We start from the raw sequence: 25,604 nt of genomic DNA, 5'->3' as shown, positions 1-25,604 counted from the left end.
CTCACAGCAGCTTCATCCCACTCTCACAGAACACTAGATTAACCCGACATGAACAGATAATGTGGTTAGAATCAAAGGATGTAGGAACATTGTGGGATCAATAGATAATTACAATAAACCCAAACAGTGGCATCTTGTTAATCTTGTTCCAGCTGTTGAGTCTGGACCCTCAGTAATCCTTTTAATCAGTCTTGTTTTATTTCAGTGAGTCTTTTATTCTGCACTCAGCGGGTCTTTTAGAGCTCATTCATTCCAAACTCCTGAATATCGACGTGTGGATCTGTGGTACTCCATCCGCTCATCCCGCTGCTGCCCTGACGCTGATCGCTGCTCCTGTCAGAGAGCAGTGGTCGTACATTTACACTACCAGACACCAGTTTGTCTTCACGACCAGCCACTTAGTGATCGATCTGTGTTCCTGTGATGCTGTTGACCCTGCGGTCTCTGATGATTTGACACCGCTGGTTTCCACTGATTATCTGTCTTTGTCTCTTTGGGTGTTGGAATCTATTATGGGCTGGAACAGAGCAGCTCCGGGTGGTGCAGGGTTTCTTCAGTGAAGGTGTCTGTGTCTCTTCACAGCTGTCCCCTCATTTGTTCTCTGAACTGCTCTCGTCATCTCTTTCTATTTTTGATTTGCAGCATCGTGCTCATCAGCCGCGAGAGCTGCATGCTGTGCATGACTTTGTGTCTGTGCTGCTCTCAGATTATTACACAGCGTTTTGTCCAGAGTGTCCGTGTGTGTGTGTACTGATACAGATGTGTGTGTTTTCCAGGGGCGTCATTAACCCAGTGCCGGCCACTAAGAGCAGCCGCTCAGCGACGCTGCAGTGCGTCCACGTGGCGGAGGGACACAGTAAAGCTGTTCTCTGTGTCGACTGCACTGATGACCTTCTCTTCACCGGATCCAAAGGTTAATACCCAATATCCTCTCTGCCTCATTGGTATTCCTCACATGTCAACCTGTTACTGCTGATTTATTACACTCTGACATGCTGCTATGCTTTTATATTACAGCAAATAAAAGCTGACAGGGATTAATTAAGATTGTCATATGCACAGTGTGCGGGTAAATGAAGTGATGCAATAAAATGACATCATACAAACAGTAAGACTCTTATTGTGAAGGAGCTTTTCCTGATGATTAATGGAGGAAAATTAATTAGCAGTCAACTAGATGGGAAAGAGCTTCTTATTTTTAATTTCTGTTCTGTTTTGGTATCATTAAAGAGATAGTTTGGAGTTTTTTCAGTGGGGTTGTCTGAGGTCCTTATCCATGGTCAGTGTGTTACCCGCAGTAGACGGCAGTCGGTGTGCTCACACTGTGATAGTTTGGAACAGTGACACAGAAGCTGAGCGATGTTCTGCTGTGGAGGGGGCAACAGCAAAACGTGTTTAAGCCACAATACCATTTAAATCAGACGCTGTATTTAGAATATTTTCACTGCTGTACTGTCAGACACTCTGACAGAGAACTGAGGCTGTTATATCCATATAACAGCATCCGTCCAGTATTTGGTGAATCTGAAACCCTTCAAAGGCTCTGCTGCACCAAGACAACAGTTGGCTGTGGGTCATTGGTGAGCATCTGTCACCCTAGTCTTTAGGGGTGTGTGTGCAGAGACAGCAGGGGCTGTTAGTGAATGACCTCCCTCTGACTGTGAGCTGAGCTCAGGTGAGGAGCAGAGAAGCGTCAGTGAGTAAAGGAGGAGCTAAAGTCCAGAGGGAGTGAGACCAAAACCAACTTGTTCCATAAGGTCAGATTATTTTTCTCTTCAGCAGAAACGTTTCCTGATGGTTTGTGTTATTGTTCACTGGCGCACGGTAAATATGCTCTGATTGTGTTGTTAATGTGCTAACTGGCTAACTAGCATCAAGACGCTCTTCCTGTTTCCCTTTCTGGAAGACAACATGCTCATTCAAGATGAACTACGTATGGAAAGTAGACGAGATCAGGCGGCTGCAGCAGGAGGCGGTGACTAAAAGCTGCCGTGAAGTCAGACAGTTTCCCGCTAGTTTCCAGCAGCCTTCAGTCAGAGACACTCGCTTCCTGTTAGAGCTGATGTTGGTATATTAAAATATCAGTTTGATTGCACTCTCCAACTGTTTTAAATCTAACTGGAGAGTGGAGTGACTGGAGCACAACTGCAACTGCAGCACCTGGCTCCAAACTGCAGCCACCTCCATCTCCTGAGAATATGGCTGTATATGGTTATTTCCTCTCATGCAGGTATAAGGCATACGTGCTGGTTGGCTGTTGTCTGTCTTTGCAGTGTGCTCATGTCCAAGGTTTTGGCCGTGACACAGGCACCGTGAGGCGAGGAGAGAGTTGGCTAGTTCTCTGAAGTTGGTTTGGTGTTATTGGGCCTTAACACGTCAAAGTCACACGACGGTTCACAGCAGTACATTTCTCAGCTTCTGTGTCAGACTCCAGTCTGCTTCTCTAAACTGGAGGCGCACTGACTGACATCTACTGTAGGTAAACACTGACGATGGATAAGTAGCAGATGGATTATGTCAGACTGTGTGTCTTCTCACAGACCGGACCTGTAAGGTGTGGAATCTGGTGACGGGTCAGGAGATAATGTCCCTGGCTGGTCACCCCAACAACGTGGTGTCAGTTCGCTACAGCTCCAGTCTGGTCTTCACCGTCTCCACGTCCTACATCAAAGTCTGGGATATCCGAGACTCGGCCAAGTGCATCCGAGTGCTAACGTGAGTTTGACTGTCTCAATGGGTCTCAGGCTGCAGACTGAAATGAATTTTATCCAGTGCTCAGCAGAACTTGTTGTGACTTTAGAGTGAAATAAAACCATCTATATATTGAAGGATTTTTCTTAACTAAGTTACTTCAAAATAAATCTGTCAATAAAGTCACATCTGAACCAAAGTATGTTGTAGCATACACCCTGAAAGTCTTGGCAGCGTGGGAATCACTCGCTGCAGATCGATTCATGCGTCGTCCATGTGTCCTCAGGTCCTCGGGTCAGGTGAATGTTGGGGACGTCTGTTCGGCCAACACCAGCCGGACCGTCACCATCCCAGCAGGAGAGAACCAGATCAACCAGATCGCTCTCAACCCCAACGGAACGGTTCTGTATGCCGCCGCCGGGAACTCAGTCAGAGTCTGGGACCTGCGAAGGTGAGCAGAGGAATTTAAAAACCTTGTCAGGAAAACTTGGTGTGTGACAACTGAAGATGTGTTTGGTGTGTTTTCAGCCTCTGTAGTGTTTTTAGGGATTGATAGTGAAACATCTTAATAACTGTTGACTTGTCATGAAGTTTTGTACGTTCAGTCGGTGTCCCAGAGGAGGACTCTGAATGAGTTTGGTGATCCGCTGATTTTTCAAGTAGCTCCAACAGCGGGTCAAGATTTCTGTGTTACTTTTACACTTTGGGTTCATGTCAAGGCAAGTCAGATTTGTTCATAGAGCACACACTTTTTTTAAAAAAAATTAAAACTCTTTATTTAAAGTATTTTTGCCATAGAGAACTCTCTGTGGCCGTACACCAGTTGAGTATACATGACTCCCCGTCAGAAATGTCCTTTTGTTGTCCACAGACATTCACACTAAAGCTGCATCCACGTCTTCTGAAATAAAGACAGCCCATGTTTCCCATTTCCTGAGGAATATATTATTTCCGTAGACCTCAGGGGAAAATAAATCTTTTCCATTGTAAAGATCTTCTTGATTATGTCCATCCATTGTTTAAGGCTTTAGGCTCAGATTTGTAGCAGTTTATAGAGCACATGTAAAAACAACAAATGTCAACCGAAGTGTTTCACAAAGAAAAAAAAAAAACACAGGAAGGATCAAATAAAAACAGCCATAAATAGGAGAATGTAATTAAAATGAATATGAGCATAAAATATTATGACAAAATCATAACAGAGAAATAACATTGTATAAACAACAAAATAAAATCCATTTGTTAAGCAGTGTGGTCAGGTGTCTTTTCCTAATGATACTTAAAAGGCTACAGGAAAGAGACGGGTCTTAAGATGTGAGCAGGCATGTGTTATTTCTGTATTTCAAACTGGTAACCAGTGAGGAGAGGCCAGTACCAGGGAGTTATGGTCTCTCTTTCTGGTACCAGTAAGGAGACTTGATGCTTCATTTTGAACAAGCTGCAGGCAGGACAGGGCGGGGCGGACTGACTGATGTCAGGATGCCTCTAAACCTCAGTGATCACATTCCTGTCAGCCTCCAGTAGTTTTAAGATTAATGCTAAGATTCTAAATATTAATGAAGTATCATCACCATTTACTTCATTTCAAATTTGAGAATTGTTGAAAATTAAGTAAGTGGACCGGGGTGTCCGATAGCTCTGTGGGTGGAGCGGGCATCCCATGTACAAAAGCAATGACCTCGCCACAGCGGGCTTGGTTCCAGCCTGTGGCCCCTCGCTGCCTGTCATCACCTCTCTCTCTCCCCCTTTCACGATTCAGTACTGCCCTGTCAAATAAAGGCCGAAGCCAAAAAAAATTATTCAAAAATTCAATTAAATTATTCAATGAAAATCCACAAATTTATTATAAAACTTCATCATTACTGAAAGAAAATGTTGATTCAAAAAATGTCTCCATATCTGACACACTTTGTGTTAAAGTCCAGTTTTGCATGAAACAATGTCGGCAGTCTGTTTTTTATTCTCCGTATTATCACCACATCCTCACTCTGATACCACCACATGATTTCCAGATGCACAACACACCGTCAGTTAATTCACAGCCCAGTTTCTTTTCCCATTCACTGTGACACCTGACAGGATCCAATCCAAAGCTGTCATCCATCATTTAGCTGCAGCCAGGACACGTTGTGATGAATTGTTCCTCTTAGAGAGTAAAACCTGATTATAATCAGCTGCCTGGATGATTGAAATAACTTTGAATCAATATGAACTGAGACTCAACGCTCCCAACTCCATTCATCCAAACTTTGTTTACCCACATGACACTTTTTATCAGGAGAGAATTATTTATCAAGTAGAACAGTGCTGGCATTGTATGCATCGTGATATAAAGACTGAAGCTGCTGGTTGGATTAATCTGTTGTGTCTCTGTGTCAGATTTGCATCCACAGGGAAGCTGACTGGTCACCTGGGTCCAGTCATGTGTCTGACTGTGGATCAGTCCGGAAACAACCAGGACCTGGTGATCACTGGCTCCAAAGACCACTACATCAAGGTGTGTCTCCGTCACCTCAGTGTTTCCTGTGAGGCCTGTCAAAGAAAACTTGGACATGATTCTGAAATATGATTCAAGAATTCAGTAATACAATATATAAGTTACTTAAAGGCGACCTAGTGTACTTTTTCTTAACTATTTTCTGTGCCTTTTTTGCGAGACATTTTCTTTTATTTCTTTTTCTAATTTTATATTTAAGTTTTTAAATTTGGCCCATGACAACATACATCCAAGTTTAAATTCTGCAAGACTGCAAAAGCTCCCGCCCCTTCCCCCTGAACTTTCCTTGTTACCGCAGCAAAGTTATTGCACACAAAAACCAAGCGTCCTGCGGAGCAGCATCATGTCTCCCTGTTACCTGCCGTCATGGGCAGTCAGGTAACGATAGTGTTTGCCCTAATCTTTGGCAACAGTCAGGAAAAACTGTTGTGAGATTAAACCACCATTAAAACTTCTCAATAAAGCCAAACTAGTTTAGGCAGTAACCCACCATTCAGCCTAGTAACAGGTAAGTTAGTCTGGTGTAAAATCACACTGTCTCCCTCCAACTGTCAGACTCCAGTTCACCAGCTGCTCAGTGCGAGTGTAGACAGATGCCAAATTACTTTCCCTCCTCCACTTGTCTTTAAAAACCAACCTTAACTTGAAATAAGTCTTAAGTCTCCCACCCCTTTCTCCCCGACTTTGGATCATATTCCTGCAGGAACATGTCCAGTTTTGTTTAGATGCTTTTATTGTGTGCCGCTGTTTTCCATCACAGTCATTCCTCGGCTGCATTGATGGTGCAGGGATGCCGAGATGCAGAAGACCTAGAAACACCGACCAATCAGAGCATACTTTTTTGGGAGGGGGCTTAAAGAGACAGGCGCAAAAACGGAGCATCTCAGACAGATTAAATACAGCTGTTCCAGCACAGACAGGACGAGGAAAATAAAGTGTTTTTAGAACATTGAAGCAGGCAAACATGTTCTTGTAGAAACCTTAAATACAGCTATAAACAACAACCTGAAAATGAGCCAAACGGGTCCCATTGAAGCTCCAGTATACACAAATAAAACAGCATGATTATCTTCAGTATAATAAAATACAGAGCTGCTGTGGTTTCAAAGTTTGAATGTTAGATTTCACAACAAAAGGCACATTAAAGCTGTACTGTATCTGTATCTGTGACACAGTTTAACGTGCAGTGTTGTGTCTCTTGCAGCTGTTTGACGTCACTGAAGGCTCTCTGGGGAGCATTGGCCCCACACACAACTTTGAACCCCCCCATTACGATGGCATTGAGTCACTGGTGGTCCAGGGGGACATTTTCTTCAGCGGCTCTCGAGACAACGGCATCAAGAAGTGGGACCTGGACCGCAAAGACCTGCTGCAGGTACTGGACCAATGAGATGGTGGATATAGAGATATATTAGATAGATAGATAGACTGAGGAGGGTGCTATGAAATATTTAGGTGTTTGCTTTGGTGCTCAGGTCTGGCTTCTTGGTTAAATGAGATAAGGTGGGTTTATTTGTGCATCATTAAAAGGTTTAAAGAAAAGATATCTAAATAATAAATGAGCTCAAATTCATCTCAATAAAACAATAAACAGAAAAATATGAGAGTTATGAAATAAATAATGCAAATTTAATTAAATATAAAGTCACGGCAAACAAAAAAGTTTTGAACCACATTTTGAAAGAACAGAGTTGGAGAAAACTTTAAAAAGTCAGTGAGAGGTTTGTTTTGTTGTTTGTTGAGAGACTTGTTTACTTCGTCTGAGAGCACCAGTGCTCTCATACGTCAGGGTGAAGTTTAAGAAACTGAGGGATTCATGCAGTTGCAGCAACAGGTTGCTGAAACGATTCTCAAAACTCTGCAAACCTTCATTCTTCTCTCCAACAGCAAGTCCCAAACGCACACCGTGACTGGGTTTGTGCGCTGGGAGTCGTCCCTGGGTCCCCGGCCCTGCTGAGCGGCTGCAGAGGCGGGGTGCTCAAGCTGTGGCACACGGACACGCTGGGGACTCTGGGGGAGCTGAAGGGCCACGAGAGCCCCATCAACGGCATCTCCACCAACAGCAGCCACCTGTTCACCGCCTCCGAGTGAGTCTCACACCAGCACACACCAGCACATGCTTATGCTTAGGGCTGCCCCCTGAAAATCAATGAGTCAAATAATCCATCAGTATTAACATGGACCACCACATATTGATTTTTTTTACTAATTAAAATGGGTAAAATCCGCCCCTCCATGCCTCACTTTCTCTGTCTCTCACAAATGAGACATCAATTAGCCAGCTAATGTACCTATGCAGCGTCTTGCTATCTGACTGCGTCTGGATTCTAATTTCCTTCATGTTTTGTGTTCCTGTGTTTCAGTGACCGGACTGTGAAGATCTGGCGCGCACGTGGTGGACTGGACAGCACTTTAGAGGCGGGTGACAATGTGGACGAGGTGGCCAGTAACTGATGCCTGAAAGGACACTAACAGCATCTAGTGATGCTGCTGCCCTGCACTTTGACCCCTAATTTCTCCAATGCTGAATCCTTAAACACACACCTTCCACGCCATGTAACCTTCATGTCTGAGCCAACAGGAAGTAATCTCATCTCAACACAAACTAGCACAATCACTCCTCTGTTAGAGTCTTCTGTGTGCTCAGAGTCGTGATGATCTGTTTCACTTCTGTGTCATTAACGACTCTCTGCAGCATCTTTTTCTCTCTTGCGCTGTAGACGATACGTCACCGTGGAGATAAGAACTCGCAGGATGTTTATTTAAAACACACTCATAGAAAATATCTCTGCTGCTCAGCTCTGCTCAGTGCTGTGTCAGGATGAAGTCCACCTGTAGACACACATTAACCAGAAAAAGTTCAGCAGCGTTAGATTAGAATAAAAGCGACAGGACGCTGAGTGTTGGAGGAGAAAAGTGTGGCAGAGCTAACGGGTTGGTAGCTGGTCTTCACAACCCCAGTTCTCCAATTTCTTTGGATTGTTCCTCTGCACTTGAAGCAGAACTAATGTCCCCCCGCACCTTCACCAGCCCTGCCCTACGCTCTGTCTCCCCCCAAATAACAAAAAGTGGCTTTACTGTATGTGAATAAGACAAATCACCGTTCCCCTTAACGTCCCTCTCCTGCTTCTGTGCTCCTCGATTCCTGCAGCTGTTTTAAGATCAGCGACCAAAATTGTGCACTCTGTCGTCTTTGCTGTCCTGCACTGCACCGTGAACAGAACACACTGTACAGTAACAGTCTCACTGTAAAGCAGCAGTGCGACATTTTGGGGAAAATGATGATTTGCTTTCTTGCTGGGAGTTTGAAGAAACTACTCTCATATCTGTCTGTTAAATATACAGCCAGCAGCTGCTTAGCTTAGCATTAAGACTGGAAACAGGGAAACAGCTTGCTAGCTCTGGGAAGAAAATCTGACTGTGTGCAGGTCTGAAGCTCACTGATGAACATGCTGAATCTCGTTTGTTTAATCTGTACAGAACCCAAAGTGTTCAAATAACGATTTGTGGGTTTAACTCCATTTCTACACTTTGGTTTTTGTTTGGATCAAAGTGAATATAGACAAAGTTTATGACTTTAACTTAAGTAAGTGTTCACTGGATAGAATAAGTGTGAGTATAATATCTTGGGAAGAAAATGAAGGCAAAGAAGTGCATCAATCATTGTGCAACCAAAAACAGGAAGAAGATAGACCTTTTCAGCTGTTAGTAACAATCATGGATGTGTTAAGAGAACTAGATATAACGTTGGAGACGGGGCCTCATTCATTCCTTTGGAAGTTGCTTCATGGCACATGAAACCAAAAAAGTTTGACTTCCCAGTTATAAAGTCACCTGGATCTTCCACAGCATTGCTCCCGTGCTTCTCACTTGCTCTTTAGCCCTCCAATAACTTGAATGGGGATAAAATTATTTTATCATGGCTCTTCTAGACTTTCAAGAAGTTATCAGACCTAATGGGTCAAATCTTGATAATGAAACGACTCATTTCTTGGGGGTGGTGAAGCTCAAAAAAAATGATTCAAGGATTTACAGATGTTACAGACAGACCTGAAAGTTGCTGTTACGCTATCAGGCCACAATGTGAAATTGGCTTCATAGCCCAACACTATTCCTGGGGGCCCGGTAGCTATCCCCAGTTACCAAAGTGTTTCAGCGTGAGGTCCTTGCAGTCACTATCCCAACAACCGGAGGTGGTGAGCGATGGAACAGCTGAAGTAACTGTGGGAGTGTCCAGAAAAAAAAAAACAAGCATCAACCTCCGAGGCTGAAAAATGAAGCTAAAAACTGCAGTTCCTCTAATGTCCACTTGAGGCTGGCTCCAAGAGCGAGTCAGTCCCCATAGACCCCCATGTTAAAATGTAGAAATAAACATGTTGACACCCTGGTACAAAAACAGAGGAAGTAGGTATACTCTCCTGTTCCTGTGGCTCTTTGGCTGATAGGTAGGTAGACCCTCCACTACACCACTGGTTAGCATGCTAACACATGAGGCTAAGATCGTAAACATGGTAAATATTAAACCTGCTCAACATCAGCATGTTAGCATGCTAACATAGCATTTAGTAGTAGTCTGACTAATTGCAGCCTCACAGAGATGCTAATATGGCCGTAGCCTCTTGGTTGTAGGGCAGTAGGCTACCAAGCGAAACCTCCAAGGCTGATGAAATGAAGCCAACTTTACAGCAGAAAAAACATGTTTACAGCCTGGTACCAAAAAACAGTTTTGGTCTCTGTAGCTAATTTCAACATTCTTAACAACTGTACAGAGGCTGAATTTTTTATATAACTCACCTGTTAATACTTTATTAAGGCTTAAAGTTACGCATAATTAATGGCAGGGCCTCTTTGAGTGACAGGCTCCTCAGCTTCTCAGTCAGCTCCACCCCTCACTCCTCTACAGCTCCACCCTCTTGTCCAAATATGGTCATTTCTGGCTTCAAAACCAAGATGGCAAAGGCCAAAATGCCAAACACAAGGCCACAAAATGGGACTCCACAAACCAATGGGTGGCATCACGGGAGCTACAACCATTCTTTTAGTCTATGGAAAAAGCTTGCGACAGCTGTGCAGCAATATTTAATGACTTCCCTAGGGAGCGGAGGAGGAGCTGCTCGGCAGATTTAGTTACCTTCAGACAGAGCCAGGCTAGCTGTTTCCACTTGCTTCCAGTCTTTATGCTAAGCTAAGCTAACAGACTGTAGCTGGTATCACTGTTCTCATCTGACTCTCCAGCAGAAGTGTTTCCCAAAATGTCGAACTCTTGAGCACTTGTGAAACCGCCACAGTCTTTGAGAAACACGTAATCCTTTGTGAATGTGAGCAGGTTCAGCGTTTGAGGATATTCTACACTTGTTGTTCATATTTCATCGTATGTAAAGCGTATGTTCGCTCTTCTTGTTAACACTCACTAATCCCACACTACTGAGTCATCGTCGTCTAACTCCCATGCTGCTACGTCACGTGCTCACCTTCTCTCCACCCTATCAGAGGGCTTCTTGTCATGGACTCCGGGTGAGGTCCGCTCCACACCGAGCAGCGTGTTTGTATATATGTGTAATGTTATCTTCTTTTTTTGTTTTCGGAGAGGAGAGGCCTTCAGACTCTGCCTGTGTCGTGAGCCTAACCACGTCTGTCTCCCAGTTCTGATCCTTGTGGGGCCTTCCTGGAGACGCTCGTGGTCTCCGTCATGTAACCGACGTGTTTGTGTGCTGTCACTTCTGAATGTTCGGTCAAACAGCAGTTGTAGGCGTTTCTTAAAGTACATATCTGATGTATGTAAACAATGTATTTAAAAGAAAAATCTGACTGAATGTTAGTTTTGTGGGACCACTGATCTGAGCGCAGTCTCACACGAGAGCCGAGAGGACCAGAATTGACGGAAGACTGACAAGCTTTGACGCTTTGGACGGAGTTTTTCCTCCAGTGATGTGGCAGGTTGTGTTTAGTGGCCTATGGTTAGTTTTTTTTTTTTGTTTTTTTTTCATCTTCGTTTTGTTTGTAATGCTGTCCCTGTTCCACATATCCCGGGCGTTCCCACTCTGGAGTTTTAGCAGCCATTCCCAAGTGGCGGACTCTGTAGCGATTCTAATGTCAGATGCCTTGGTGAGAATAAACGCCATCTGTCAAAAACAACCAGCTCTGAGTCATTCTTCATATCTTCATTCAAAGACTTAACAGTGCTGTTATTATTTCTGCAGGTTGGAGACTGAAACACAGCAACAGTTAGATGTGTCATTTTCATTTGTTTTTACAAATCTGAGAAACACATTTGTGTTTCTGTCTGTTCGAGCAGTTATTATAGTTTTGTATTTTTATAAGTTTTAATTTGTATTATTCCTTTGTGTCGGCGATAGCGATATGTTTTCAAGTTGTCCATACACATGTACATATGGACGTCCTTCCCTTCCATGTGATATCTCAAGAACTTCTTGAGAGAATTTCAAATTTTGCACAAACATCCACTTTGGGTCAAGAATGAACTGATTTGAGTTTGGTGGTTGAAGGTCAAAGTTCAAGGTCACTGTGACCTCATCCGTCTTAAGAGAATTTCTTCAAATTTGGCACAAATGTCTCCTTAGACTCAACCATGAACTGACTAGAATTCGGTGGTCATAGGTGAAAAGTCAAAGGTCACAGTGACCTTGAATCAATCTCTGTCTCATTTTGTGAATTTCACGATATCTAAAGAGGGCCCTGAGCGAATGTCTTCAAATTTGGCACAAACATCCACTTTGGGTCAAGGATGAACTGATTTGAAATTGATGGTCAAAGTTCAAGGTCACTGTGACCTCATCTGTTGCATTCTCGTGAATGCAATTTCTTCAAATTTGGCACAAACATTCACTTGGACTCAACTGATTAGACTTTCCTGGTTGAAGGTCAAAGTTCACTCTGGTCTTGTGTCAGTCTTCATCTCATTTTGTGAATTTCGTGATAAGAAAGCTTTGAGAGAATTTCTTCATATTTAGCACAAACGTCAATGTGACCTCACAAAATTCCTAACAGGATAAAATAATGAAGGTGAAAGGTCAGCTTGACTGTGACATCATCATGTTTTAATCAGTCATATCTCAGGAACAGAAGGAGAGACATTTGGTCAGATACTGAATTGGTGACTAATCTTGAAACTGTGCTGATTGTATAGATCTTCTGTGTGTGAAGCATTCATGTTTTCACTGACATGGATGGAGACTGTCAGAGACACTTTGGGCGGAAATGGTGCGCGGAGTCATACAACCACAGGCAATGATTCTTGTTCTTTTTTGTTTTTCTGTTGTTGTTTTTTTTATTATTCTTTAATATTTGTTTAGTTTCTGTAAGTTTCCAGAGTGGGAGTAAGAAGTGAGAGGAGTGTTCTGTGACCAGGATTAATTTTCGTTGCAGTTTCTTCCTACAGTCGTTTTCTGTTTTCTATATTTAGAGATCAGATCTACTTTGTAGTTCTTTCTTTCATCTTTTCCTCCTTTGACCAGTACAGTTTTGTACAGGCGGTGCAAGCGTGAGTCCAAGCAAACAATCTCCATGAAAACTTTTACTGCAGTAAATAAGTTTTTACTTCACCAAGAAAACCTTAAAGGGATTGTGTGCAACTTTGTAAGTCCCTCAGCTACAGAGAAATAAAGCCTGTGTCATACTTGAGGTGTTTTGTGCAAACGGTCCCAGGGAGTTAAAGTGTTGCACCTTTTTTATTCTGACATTTTACATGTAACAGTTGATATTTGTATTATACAAGAGATGAGCAGAAGATCATCAAGGCATGGGAACGTCCCTCACTGTGTCCATCTGCTTTTTTAAATGTTGCTTCTTTGCTCACAGCCAGTCGTTTGTTTTGTTTTGTTTTTTCAGATAAATTCTTAGAGCTTCTTCTTCTGTTATCAATCAGAGACACAACATGTTGCTCCTCTCGGGGATCTCATAAACTAAATGTGTCTAAAGGCTGTCCCACATTCGTCTCCTCACAGGACCAGATGTGTGTATAATTAGTGTTAATTCGTCAACACAGCGTCAAACGCTGGTGCTCAGAGCTCTTTATTCCTTTTTTATCTCCTGCTCTGATTCCCAGAGTTTCTTTTCCCACCTGTTTGCTGCAGGTGAAGCTTCTCTCAGTAAAGCAGGTGAACGTTTAACAGAGGAGTTTTGCTTCCAGATGTTTGAAGCAGTGACCACAAGATGGCAGTAGCACCACCTGCAGGCCTGACCAGCCTCAGTGTAAGTCATCCTCAGAGCTGTCAATGTCCAAAAATACCTTCACTGACATTTTAGGCATTTGGCTAATAAGCAGCAGAATATTTCAGAATCCTCCTTTCAGTTTCCAGATCGACCCAGTGGGACGCCGCAGGGCAGAGATGAGCTGCTGCTGACCACCCAGTCAGTCAGTCTGGATGAAAAACAAATCTATTACAGGACCATCCACAGACAGAATCATAACAGCTGATCATCTGTGTCAGTGCCACATTTTCCGAAACAAATCTACAATATCCGATTATTACAGACCAGCTAATATAATGAAGATGGAGCTTGTACAATCCAGCCCAAATTAAACCAGTGTTTTTTGACTGTGATGCCTTAAAAATATCTGTCTAATATCAGCTTTATGTTTCAGATGTGTGAGTGGTCAGCAGAGACACCACAGAGGAATGTACCCTTTAAACCTCTGTCTTAACTGAGTGACAGGTTGAAGCTACAAAAAGGAAATGTGGACATTCTATTGAAGCTAGAGATCCTATATTGTGTCTTTGGACAGGTTCCCTCTCATGAGAGATATTGATTTTGGATCCTAAGTGCAGCCAGCATGAAAGCCATTTATAGAAAGTGGCTAAAACCTACAGCCGATGATTGGATTGACATTATACAGTATATGAAATCTGTAGAATGGAGAGGATTACTTCTTCTGTTACACTGCAACAGGACATGTCTTTGAAAAGATGGGAGAGTTGGATGGTGGACATTACAACCATTCAGGTATTCTTTATTTCTTTAAGATGAGTTTCTGTCTTCGTATGTGTTTGGGTTTTTTTTTTTCTCTTTAATGATTTTCTTATCCTGATCTGTAAAGTGACTCAAGTATCATGAAGACACGCCCCAACTCTCTGGATCTACACTGAACAAAAATACACTGAACAAAAATATAAACGCACCACTTTTGTTTTTGCTCCCATTTTTCATGAGCTGAACTCAAAGATCTAAAACATTTTCTATATACACAAAAGACCACTTCCCCTCAAACACTGTTCACAAATCTGTCTAAATCTGTGTTAGTGAGCGCTTCTCCTTTGCCGAGATAATCCATCCCACCTCATAGGTGTGGCATATCAAGATGCTGATTAGACAGCATGATTATTGCACAGGTGTGCCTTAGGCTGGCCACAATAAAAGGACACTCTGAAATGTTCAGTTTTGATTTATTGGGGGGGTCTGGGGGGGTCAGAAAACCAGTCAGTATCTGGTGTGACCACCATTTGCCTCACACAGTGCAACACATCTCCTTCGCATAGAGTTCATCAGGTTGTTGATTGTGGCCTGTGGAATGTTGGTCCACTCCTTTTCAATGGCTGTGTGAAGTTGCTGGATATTGGCAGGAACTGGAACACGCTGTCGTATACGCCGATCCAGAGCATCCCAGACATGCTCAATGGGTGACATGTCCGGTGAGTATGCTGGTCATGCAAGAACTGGGATGTTTTCAGCTTCCAGGAACTGTGTGCAGATCCTTGCAACATGGAGCCGTGCATTATCATGCTGCAACATGAGGTGATGGTCGTGGATGAATGGCACAACAATGGGCCTCAGGATCTCGTCACTGTATCTCTGTGCATTCAAAATGCCATCAATAAAATGCACCTGTGTTCGTTGTCCATAACATACACCTGCCCATACCATAACCCCACCACCACCATGGGCCACTCGATCCACAACGGTGACATCAGCAAACCGCTCACCCACACGACGCCACACACGCTGTCTGCCATCTGTCCTGAACAGTGAAAACCGGGATTCATCCGTGAAGAGAACACCTCTCCAACATGCCAGACGCCATCGAATGTGAGCATTTGCCCACTCAAGTCGGTTACGACGACGAACTGCAGTCAGGTCGAGACCCCGATGAGGACGACGAGCATGCAGGTGAGCTTCCCTGAGATGGTTTCTGACAGTTTGTGCAGAAATTCTTTGGTTATGCAAACCGATTGTTGCAGCAGCCGTCCGGGTGGCTGGTCTCAGACGATCTTGGAGGTGAACATGCTGGATGTGGAGGTCCTGGGCTGGTGTGGTTACACGTGGTCTGTGGTTGTGAGGCCAGTTGGATGTACTGCCAAATTGTCTGAAACGCCTTTGGAGACGGCTTATGGTAGCGAAATGAACATTCAATTCACGGGCAACAGCTCTGGTGGACATTCCTGCAGTCAGCATGCCAATTGCACGCTCCCTCAAAACTTGCGACATCTGTTGCATTGTGCTGTGTGATAAAACGGAACATTTCAGAGTGGCCTTTTATTGTGGCCAGCCTAAGGCACACCTGTGCAATAATCATGCTGTCTAATCAGCATCTTGATATGCCACACCTGTGAGGTGGGATGGATTATCTCGGCAAAGGAGAAGTGCTCACTAACACAGATTTAGACAGATTTGTGAACAATATTTGAGGGAAATGGTCTTTTGTGTATATAGAAAATGTTTTAGATCTTTGAGTTCAGCTCATGAAAAATGGGAGCAAAAACAAAAGTGTTGTCTTTTCTTCTATCTCAGTAATCATTTTACAGCTGATCCTTAAAGGGACATTTCACACCAAAATCAGGGATTCATATATTTCCTCTTACCTGTAGAGCTGTTTATCAGTCTAAATGGTTCTGGTGTGAGTTGTGGAGTGTTTGTGATTTCAGCCGTAGAGTATAATGGTACACAAAATAACACATTTGAAAAACTCGACATCAATGTCTCTTTCCAGAAATTATGACCTGGTTACTCAAGATAATCCACAGACTTTGCTGTGAACAGTTTCAGGTAGGAACTGCTCACAACGAGGTTTTCTTTCTACTGAACTACACCCACCAACTGTGTCACTTCACAGAAGGAAGTGTGCATCTACTCATGAATGAGAGACTTGTGCTTGTGACAATGGCTCTGTTTACATGCACATTAATATTCAACTATTATTCCTAATATGACAATATTCTGAGTTTGATGCAGGTCATGTAAACAACATATTCTGTGTAGATATTCTGTATTTATCTTTGTTCAGTCAAGACATGGGATATGCCGATATTCGGATTTTAAGAGTATTATTTGGACATGTACACAGCACATTCACACAATCTGTCTCATTCATTTCTTTTAATGTATTTATGAGAACAACACACATTAATCAATGTTTCTGTAAATGTGCCAGTGTTAGCCAGCTGGCTAATTGTTAACTGACGTCCTTTGGCAAGATGTTTTAAACCAGTAAAGGGATAAAATTGACAGGACAAAGACACAGGACACCATAAGGACAACATTCACTACAGCAAACAGGAATTCTCATGCTAGAACAGAAGCAATGCAAAGCAACAAGTAACAGCAGAGCATCAGAACAACACAACAACAACAAACACATGTTAGAAGCACCAACACACAGATGCAGAGCAGCAAGAGACAGTGAACATGGATACACTACAACAGTCATAAAGGTCGGGTTAGGGTTAAAAATGTATAAAGATTAATGGGGGTTTTACTGCAGTTTGTGACACACGGCCTCGTGTCTGTTTACAGTTGGCTCAGTGTGTTGTCGTGAATATGTTGTAAACAAACTCTCCAACAGTTTGTAGTGCTGTGGGCGAGAGATGCATGTCCAAAAGACAAGCCCACATTTCTGATTGGAAGGAGAAAATAACCCACTTTAAACATGGATATGTGCAAATATGACAATGTTGACCTTTTCTAGAGGGTGGTTAAAGGAATGAAAAAGGGAGGCTGTGTACACACGCTCCAACATGTCCACCACCAGTGGGAAACTTTGAAAAATATGACAAGCAGCTCCAGCCTCATTTACATTTTTATGTTTGACGATGATATGTTAGGGCATGTTAACTGGAATATGCACGGCTTCATGTTAATGGTAATATTGGTGGTACATTCATTTTCATTAACCATGTTATCAGTTTTGTAGGAATAGTCTCTTTTCAGAGCAAATACAAGAATGTTTTTTGCATGTAAACATTAATTAACATCCTCCTCTGCTGAGCCGTAACGTTAGCTAGCTCATGGATGCTAGGTGAGCTAGCAGTAGATGCACACATCCTTCTGCGTGGTGATAGGTGTGGTTTGGCAGAAAGAAAATGGTTCCAAGGTGAAACTGCTCACAACAAGGTCTGTTGATTAACCAGGTTATGATCTCTGGAAAGAGACATTGATGCTGAGTTTTTCAAATGTAGAGCTCCACAAGCCGAGTGTCATCTAGTTCCATTATAGTAGAGAGAAAGCAGACATCTCTACAGCTGATATCTCCAACACTGTAACTCACACCAAAACTACCTAGACTGATAACAGGATTACAGGTTTTAATTTTAGGTTGAACTGCCCCTTTAACCAAACCTGTGTCTGATGATAGAGGGTGTTGTGTGTTGTTCGGACTGTAAAGCCCAGATTTTGGGCGATATAAATGAAAATGACCAAGATGTAGCAAGTCTGACACGTGGATGTGATGTTGCCTGGATCCAGCGAGAACACTCACACTGACACTTTGTTCAGATGTCTAATGAACGACTCGGGGGGGCCATCAGGGTCTGCCGTCATCAATCTGCAGCACTGTCTGACAGGCAGCACCAATCACCGGCCACCTGATGTGAGTGTTACATTGTGACAGTGTGCGGATGACACTGAGGTTATGTCGGGTTGAATCTGACCCAGAGCTCCTCAGAAGTCTCTGCAGTATTATTTCACTGTGTGCCAGCGTTCAGACTTTAAATCACTTCCTGTCCACACAGACGCACATCTTGTTTAACAAAGCCGTCTCCATTAACAGCTCCTCCTGCTGACTTCTTCACCAACAGCACGTGTTCGTTGGTCAATCGCCACTTTCTTTGATGTGCGTCCATTAATCCTCATTTAAAAACAGCACAACCAGCTGTTTCTCAAGATGCAGAGATGTGCACATTTTTACCGAGCACTGCTGCTCGCTGCCAAGCTCGTCTCCGCCCCTCAGAGAGAGATTTTTGACCTGCATCAGCACAAACTAGTTTACAAAGCCCCTTTTTTTCTACTGAACAATGTCAAATCACAGCAGGTGACTTTAACTGAGGGAGAGTTCCCTTCAGAAAGAGCCATCATTAACAAGGCTGTGTTCTTTAACTGCGTTTATATCTGAATCATATAACCATATCATTACTACTGTTCTGGGTCTGAAGCCGCTCTGGTCGTGCCTGCTGTTTGTTGTGTCACTAGTTACAAAAGTAAAGCTGTGATAGAAACTAATAATCCTTTGACCCCTTAAACTATTTCCCTTAATTACTTTCCCTCACATTGGAAACAAACAGTAGAAAATAAGATGGCAGTCACTATTCTGACAATAACTTTAATGTTTAAGTTATTTTTCAAGCAGATCTGACGAATGTTTGATGGTTTCAGTTTCTCAGATGTGATGATTAGCTGTTTTGTCTTGTCTGACATCACAGGCAGGTGAATATTTTCAGGGTTTTTGCCTGTTTGCTGATGTCGAAGAGTTTAATGCCCCCGCGCCGGTGATGGCTGTGGCCAGAGGCTTTATGCTTTTGGTTGTCCCTCCATCTGTCTGTCCCACACTGATACCATGATATGTCAAGAATGCCTTGAGGACATGTCTTCAGATTTGGCACAAACTTCCAACTGGACTTAAGGACAAACTGATTCGATTTTGGTGGCCAAAGGTCACTGTGACCTTATCTGTCTCATTCTTGTTAATGTGATATGTCAAGAATACCTTAAGGGAATTTTATAAAATTTGGCAAAACGTTGACTTTGAGTCAAGGATGAACTGATTAGAATTTGGTGGTCAAAGGTCAAGGTCTCTGTGACCTTGCGTCTGTCTAATTCCTTTAAATGTGATAACTCATGAAGGCCTTAAAGGAATTTCCTCAAATGTGGCACAACCATTTACTTGGACTCAAAACTTAACTGATAAGAATTTGAAGGTCAAAGGTCAAGGTCACTGTGACCTAACATCATTTCATCCTTGTGAACGCAGTAACACAAGAAAACCTTAGGGGAGTTATTTCATATTTTGTACTGACATTCACTTAGACTCTAGAATGAAATGATAAGATGTTGGTGGTCAAATGTCAAGGTCACTGTGACCTCGTGCCCATCTCATTCTCATGAAAGTGATATTCTCAGGCACGCCTTAAAGGGAATGTCCTCAAATTTGACACAAATGTTCAGTTAGATTCAATACTGAACTGATTAGAATTTGGAAGTTAAAAGTCAAGGTCACCATGACCTCATGTCCATCTCATTCTCATTGTTGCAATATCTCAAGAAAACCTTGAGTGAATTTCCCTAAATTTGACACAAACATTTACTTGAATTCAGAGATAGACTAATTTGAATTTGACTAGGTTAACTGATAACTCTAAATTGTCCGTAGGTGTGAATGTGAGCGTGAATGGTTGTTTGTCTCTATGTGTCAGCCCTGCGATAGTCTGGTGACCTGTCCAGGGTGTACCCTGCCTCTCGCCCGATGTCAGCTGGGATAGGCTCCAGCCCCCCCGCGACCCTCAAGAGGATGAAGCGGTTAGAAGATGAATGAATGAATTTATGTTTAAAAAAAATGAATGGAGCGACGCCTGCGAGTTAGTTCAGGCAGTCAACTCGAGTTGTACTGATTCACACACGCACACGCTATACATCACTTCCCATATGTCATCTACAAACACACCCTCCAAATTTTGCGGTCTATTTAAGCTGCAAAATCTTCCCAGCTCTCCCTTTGCATTGTGAACACCGCTGCTGCCTGCATCAGTACTGCCGCGTGCTCTTTCAGCCCCACCTCCACCCCAGCATCCACCTGCAGGCTCCGACTAGGGAGGGAAGAGATTTCATCATCACTTCCCAATATCTTAGACTTAGACTTTGACTGACTTTTATTGTCATTTAGATACAACCCTTAAAATGCACAAATATATATCTCATGTAAACATATCTGCGGGAGGTGATGAGCCTGGAGTCTAGACGCCAAACTCTAACTATGTTCTGCTGTTGAAATAAATATTTAAACGTGAGTCGTCTGACTGAATGTTAGTTGCAGCCCTAATATACACTACACTGTATTTTGATGCCATGACTTCAAATTAAAATAGAACTTTTTGCACATTTCCTAAAGTTTTAGCTCGATATTTGTAATATCTTTGGAAAGTTTGGGATCTTAATTGGTGTTTAAAATAAAGTTCAGTGGGTTTGAACAGCTGCACAACATGAGGTTGTAGTAATGAATCCAGCAGAGGGTCATGCAGGGCTGTGGAGGTTAAGACATTTCAGAAAAACTCTGTATCCAACACAGCGAGACTGTTTCTCTCTGCAAATTAAGAGAAAGGGAGACTGAAGAGTCGGTCATTAGAAGCCGTCAGAGAGGCTTCATACTCTGATAATTTGAAATCTATTTATGGCACAGAGGAATTAATAAAATACAGTTATGTCAGTTCAGATACGTTGACAGCTTACAGCAAAAACTACTTTACAATTTAGGGGATTAAATGTAAATTCAAGTCGTGCAAGCGTTTAGAATAAACTGCTCCCTCAGCTCAGGTTCAGATATTAAAGGATGAATCTTAACACGTGATTTTTCTTTCGCGTTTCAATACTCACTCAGTCAAAGTTTAACTCTGAAATTATTAATGACTTCCTGGCTGCTATGGATCTCCAAAGACTTAATAACAAAGCTAAGGAAGAATATAAATGTATCTTCGAGGAGTTACAGGCAGTCCTCCAATAAAGAGTTGATCAAATAGTTCCCCCAGTATTAAAGCTCATTTGTCAGGCACTCTCTGTATCGCTGCCTCACCAGCTCTGGATCTCTCCCTCAGCTGCTGTATGAAGCTCTTATTGCACTTGTACTGAATAAAGGCTGAGATCATTTAGACCCATCGTATAACCTCGTGTCATCGCTCCCAGCAGAACTAAGCAGGTTGAAACACAGGTCTATGGCCATGTTAGCAGCTCTGTGAGGAGGTGCTCAGGCACAGTGGTGCTTTGAGCCAAATGCTAACGTCAGCGTGTTTCTTTAATCTCAGTGAAGCGCTTTCCTGGTTAAGTAAAGGTCACACACCTGTTAGATTTGACAAATAAAGAGCCGAGCGTTTTCTGTGGGCTGATATTGATTTTTCTCAAAATGTAGTTTCTCAGCATCCTGATAGAAATCAGACCCAACCTTTTTGTCTCATGACTACAGCTGCAACAAACCATTATTTCTATTGCTGATGTATCCACTGATTATTTTCTCAATTAATGGATGAGTTGTTTGATCTATAACATGTCAGAAAATGTTGAAATATGACAATTATTGTTTCATGAAGCCCAAGATGACGTCCTCAAATGTCAACAGGATATTCAGTTTATTGTGATGTAAAGAAATTGAAAAATATTCATATTTAAAAATCTGGAATTGGACATTTTTTTTTTACCTTTTTTGTTCTAGGAATAATACTAATTATGATTATATTGGTGATTAATTTAACAGTTGACAACTTATCGATTAATCTCTTTAGCTCTACGTATGACCCATTCATCATGATGCATTATGTCAGTAAATTAATTTTCCTCCCTGGTTGTTTTATTTGAATATTTTTAGAGGCCTGTGAGGTAAAATCATCTGACATTTCCCACAGACTGTATAAATAATGGACGAAGCCACTGTGATGTCACCTGTTATTTTGTGGACTCCTGTTTTGAAGCCTCAAGTTTGGCATGTCCATGTTTTTTGGAGGCCAAAGTGACCATATTTGGATGAGAGGGTGGATCAGACTCATATACTGTGGTGACGCCTTGCAGACAGCCTGTTGCTAAAAGAAGCCCTGCCCAATTATGTGTAAAAGAAATGTAAATGTTGGGGCGTTGGTAGCGTAGTGGGTAGTGCCCCATGTACAGAGGCAACGCCTCGCTGCAGCAGTCGCAGGCTCGACTCCAGCTTGCGACCATCTCTGCATGTCACCCCCCACTACCCTGCCCTGCACAATAAAGGCAAAAAAGCCCAAAAAATAATCTTATAAAGAAATGTAAATGTTAACATATACATATAAATTCAGCCCTGTACAGTTATCATGAATGTTTTCTTGTTTGTATCCAGCTACGTGAACGTAAACATGTTTTTTTCTACATGTTAACATGGGGGTCTATGAGGACTGACTCGCTCTTGGAGCCAGCCTTAAGTGGACATTAGGAGAACTGCAGTTTTTGGCTTTATTTTTTAGTTTCGGAAGTTGTCACTTAGGGGCTGTCTACATCAATGCGGGTATTTATAAAACCGTGACTCTTTGCTCACAGTTTGGCCTTTCATCCACACGTAACTGCAGTTTTGGGCCCCTGTAACCAGAGTTATTTGTAACCGGAGTCCAGGGTGAACTTTTGGAAAAGTCTGGTGTCAGCAGTCATGTGTGGACAGGATAACCGCAGTTATTTTGTCTCGTCTCCATTGTATGACGTCACAGTGTGCGATATAAACAGAAAACAGCTGTGTTATTACCCGATCCAGTGTGTGCGAGAGACGATTTGAGGATGGACCTAAACAAAATACTGCTGGTATTTAGCAGCATATCAGCACTTTGTGGCTGTATCATACAACTAACGCTACTCAACCACATCCAGCAACAGAGGCGCAAGAGTGTGCTATTACGGAAACTGCTCCTGCTGCATAATAGTACGCCTGTTGTTGTTTTTTCCGGTAATGACGTTTTACTGCCTTCTGATTGGCTACAAGGGCCTTACAGTTAGGAGTTATATCGCCACCTACTGCTTTGGCGTGTGCATTACATTGCGTGATAGTGGAATTTGCGGTGTCATGTGGACGGAGGTATTTTTATTACACCGCTCGTATGGACACTGATTTTTTAAAAACTGGAGGCCAGAAAAGTTCGGTTTTAAAAATACCTGTGCTCATGTGGACTAGGCCTTGGTAGCCTATTACCCAAAACCAAGAGCCACATTAGCATCTCTGTGAGGCTGCACTAAGTCAGACTGCTATCTTAAGCTAAATGCTGTTAGCATGCTAACATGCTGATGTTGAGGTTTAATATACAGTGGTGTAGTGGAGGGTATACCTACCTATCAGCCAAAAAGCCATAGGAATATATCGGAGCATATGCCTACTTCCTCCTTGGTACCCTGCTTGTCTACCTAGTAGTACACCTAGCTCATCAACCACCACCACACCACTGATGCTAACATTTGGTAATTTGTTAGCAAAGTACAGCTAAGGCTGATGGGAATGTCATACATAAAATCAAACTGCGCTGGCGCAAACTCTGCTTCACTTAGTTTGTAGCCACTTAAGAAAGGCCCACCAAAAAAATCAATATCAGTTTAAGTGTATGCTATATTTAGAATATTTTCACCGCTGTACCTTTCTGTCCAAAAGTCTTTTCTAACAAGTAACTGAAGTCATTATATAAAAAACCACCAGACTCAGTCATTTTACTGAGCAGAACACTGAGTTGCTGGTCTACCTCAGTGCTGATCTGTTAGTGTGTGAGGTAAAGTGGCACAAATATTCAAATATAGTGTACACTTACTCTGATGTTGATTTTTTTTTAGGTGTCTAAAATATGATTTGCTGTGTCCCCGTCCACAGCAGGACATTATTTAGCATCTGTGCCGACAGCCTTGGTTAATCAAAGATGATAGGAAAGTTACACAGTTTATAAAATAATCACAGCAGAAACACCAGACAGGTCAGACCACTGTGTTTAACTATATATCATTAAATGCCACACTTTGAAAATAACAACAGAAATCAACAAGTTTTGCAAATTTACATATTTCTGCTATTGTAATCAACTGTCAGTTTTCTGCCTAGAAGTGATTGTTGTTGTTAGCACGATCTCATGGTGATTCGGTCTATAGCAATCCATCCAAACATTCATTCAAAGTGAAAACTCTGACCTGCTGAAGGTGCTAAAGGCAAAGTCAGGTGATCATCGAAGTCATGAGGATTCATCCATCGTAAATGTCTGCACTAGATTTCATGACAATCAGAGGCTGTTAAGATATTTCAATTTTCATCACTCCTCACTTTTAAGACTATTCACACCACAGTGAGCCCCATTAGAAGAAATCAATTATCCTTTCTAACCATTTCCATTGTTCCATCCCTTCCTGTTTTCACTGGATACAGAACCAATATAGATGTGACCGTTTTTTAAAATCCCAGATACAAAGTGTTTTTATATGTTTCTGATTATTAACTTTTCCTACAACCCCAACAGACCTAATCCAGAACACTGTGTACTTGTTAACAAATGCAAAAACAGTAATTAAATGTGTGAAGCTGAGTGTTTTCGCACTTGATCAGGATTTCAAATGTCTTCTGTAGCCTATTCCTGGCATGAAGCACAATGAGCAAGGTGCTTCCAACAGCCCTGATGATCATTCTCTCTGTGTTTAACCCACTTGGATCAAAGTCTCAGAGACTGAGAAGGTGTAGCCACGGGACAGCAGCCTGCAGGACAGCAACACCACCACAAGACAAAATTAAATAAATTCATAGGGGTCATAAGTTTCTTATTCATTTCCTCCCCTAATGTCTTCGAGGAAAATGGGAGTCAGATCATCTTGTGGGCGTTTTTATGTTGCACAAATTGCCAGGTGCTGAATTCAGGTAGAGACGAGGAGTGGGGTGCAGTGTAACTATATGCATCATTTTAGCCAGAAAATTACACTGAAATTGTGAAAGCCACATTCAGTTCCCATATCCAAAATGTGACTCAGAAAAATGGGTGAGATATTAACGTGCAGAAAGGTTGCAGCTTCAGCTCCGCGACAAAACATTAAATACAGAATGGAGAGGGAGGTAACAGCTCTGTAATAGGAGCAGATTAATGCTCATGGTTTAGGAATGAATGTAAATTTTAAGGGCCCACATACTCTTGGCTGTGTAGTATATTACATACAGAACTTTATGTTATACAGGCTGATACGTGTACATTATTTTGGTTTGATTTTAGAGATGTAAAAAGCCAGAACAGTAGGGGTGTATCAACAGACTCATCTTAACACTGTATCAGCTGGAATTACCACCTCACAGTTGAATGCCTCCAAGAACCAGTCAAGTTACAATTTATATCCGTGTTTGTCCAGACTCACATGAAGTCATAACAGCAGGTGATGTTTCAAATCTGGATGTTTCTGCAAAGAAGCTACAAATTCTAAAAACATGGATGCTTCACACACAGAAGATCTATACAGTCAGCGCAGTTTC

At 42.3% G+C, this 25,604-nt stretch overlaps 1 protein-coding gene across 8 annotated transcripts in view; it reads left to right on the top strand.

The window, feature by feature from the left end:
* kif21a (kinesin family member 21A) overlaps nt 1–11,302 on the top strand; it is an 81,141-nt gene extending 69,839 nt beyond the window's left edge. For all 8 annotated transcript variants that reach the window (XM_049573538.1, XM_049573542.1, XM_049573543.1 and 5 more), the window contains 7 exons: nt 777–913; nt 2,541–2,715; nt 2,978–3,142; nt 5,071–5,188; nt 6,393–6,563; nt 7,076–7,275; nt 7,552–11,302. In XM_049573538.1, the coding sequence (XP_049429495.1) occupies nt 777–913; nt 2,541–2,715; nt 2,978–3,142; nt 5,071–5,188; nt 6,393–6,563; nt 7,076–7,275; nt 7,552–7,642 (1,057 nt within the window). In that variant the 3' untranslated portion in view covers nt 7,643–11,302. The remainder of the gene's footprint in view (nt 1–776; nt 914–2,540; nt 2,716–2,977; nt 3,143–5,070; nt 5,189–6,392; nt 6,564–7,075; nt 7,276–7,551) is intronic.
* Nucleotides 11,303–25,604: the final 14,302 nt, after the last annotated feature.

This window comes from Epinephelus fuscoguttatus, linkage group LG4 (genome assembly GCF_011397635.1).
Source record: "Epinephelus fuscoguttatus linkage group LG4, E.fuscoguttatus.final_Chr_v1".
NCBI lineage: Eukaryota > Metazoa > Chordata > Actinopteri > Perciformes > Serranidae > Epinephelus > Epinephelus fuscoguttatus.
The sequence above is the reverse complement of the archived record's forward strand: the minus strand, read 5'-3'. Positions and strand labels throughout refer to the sequence as shown.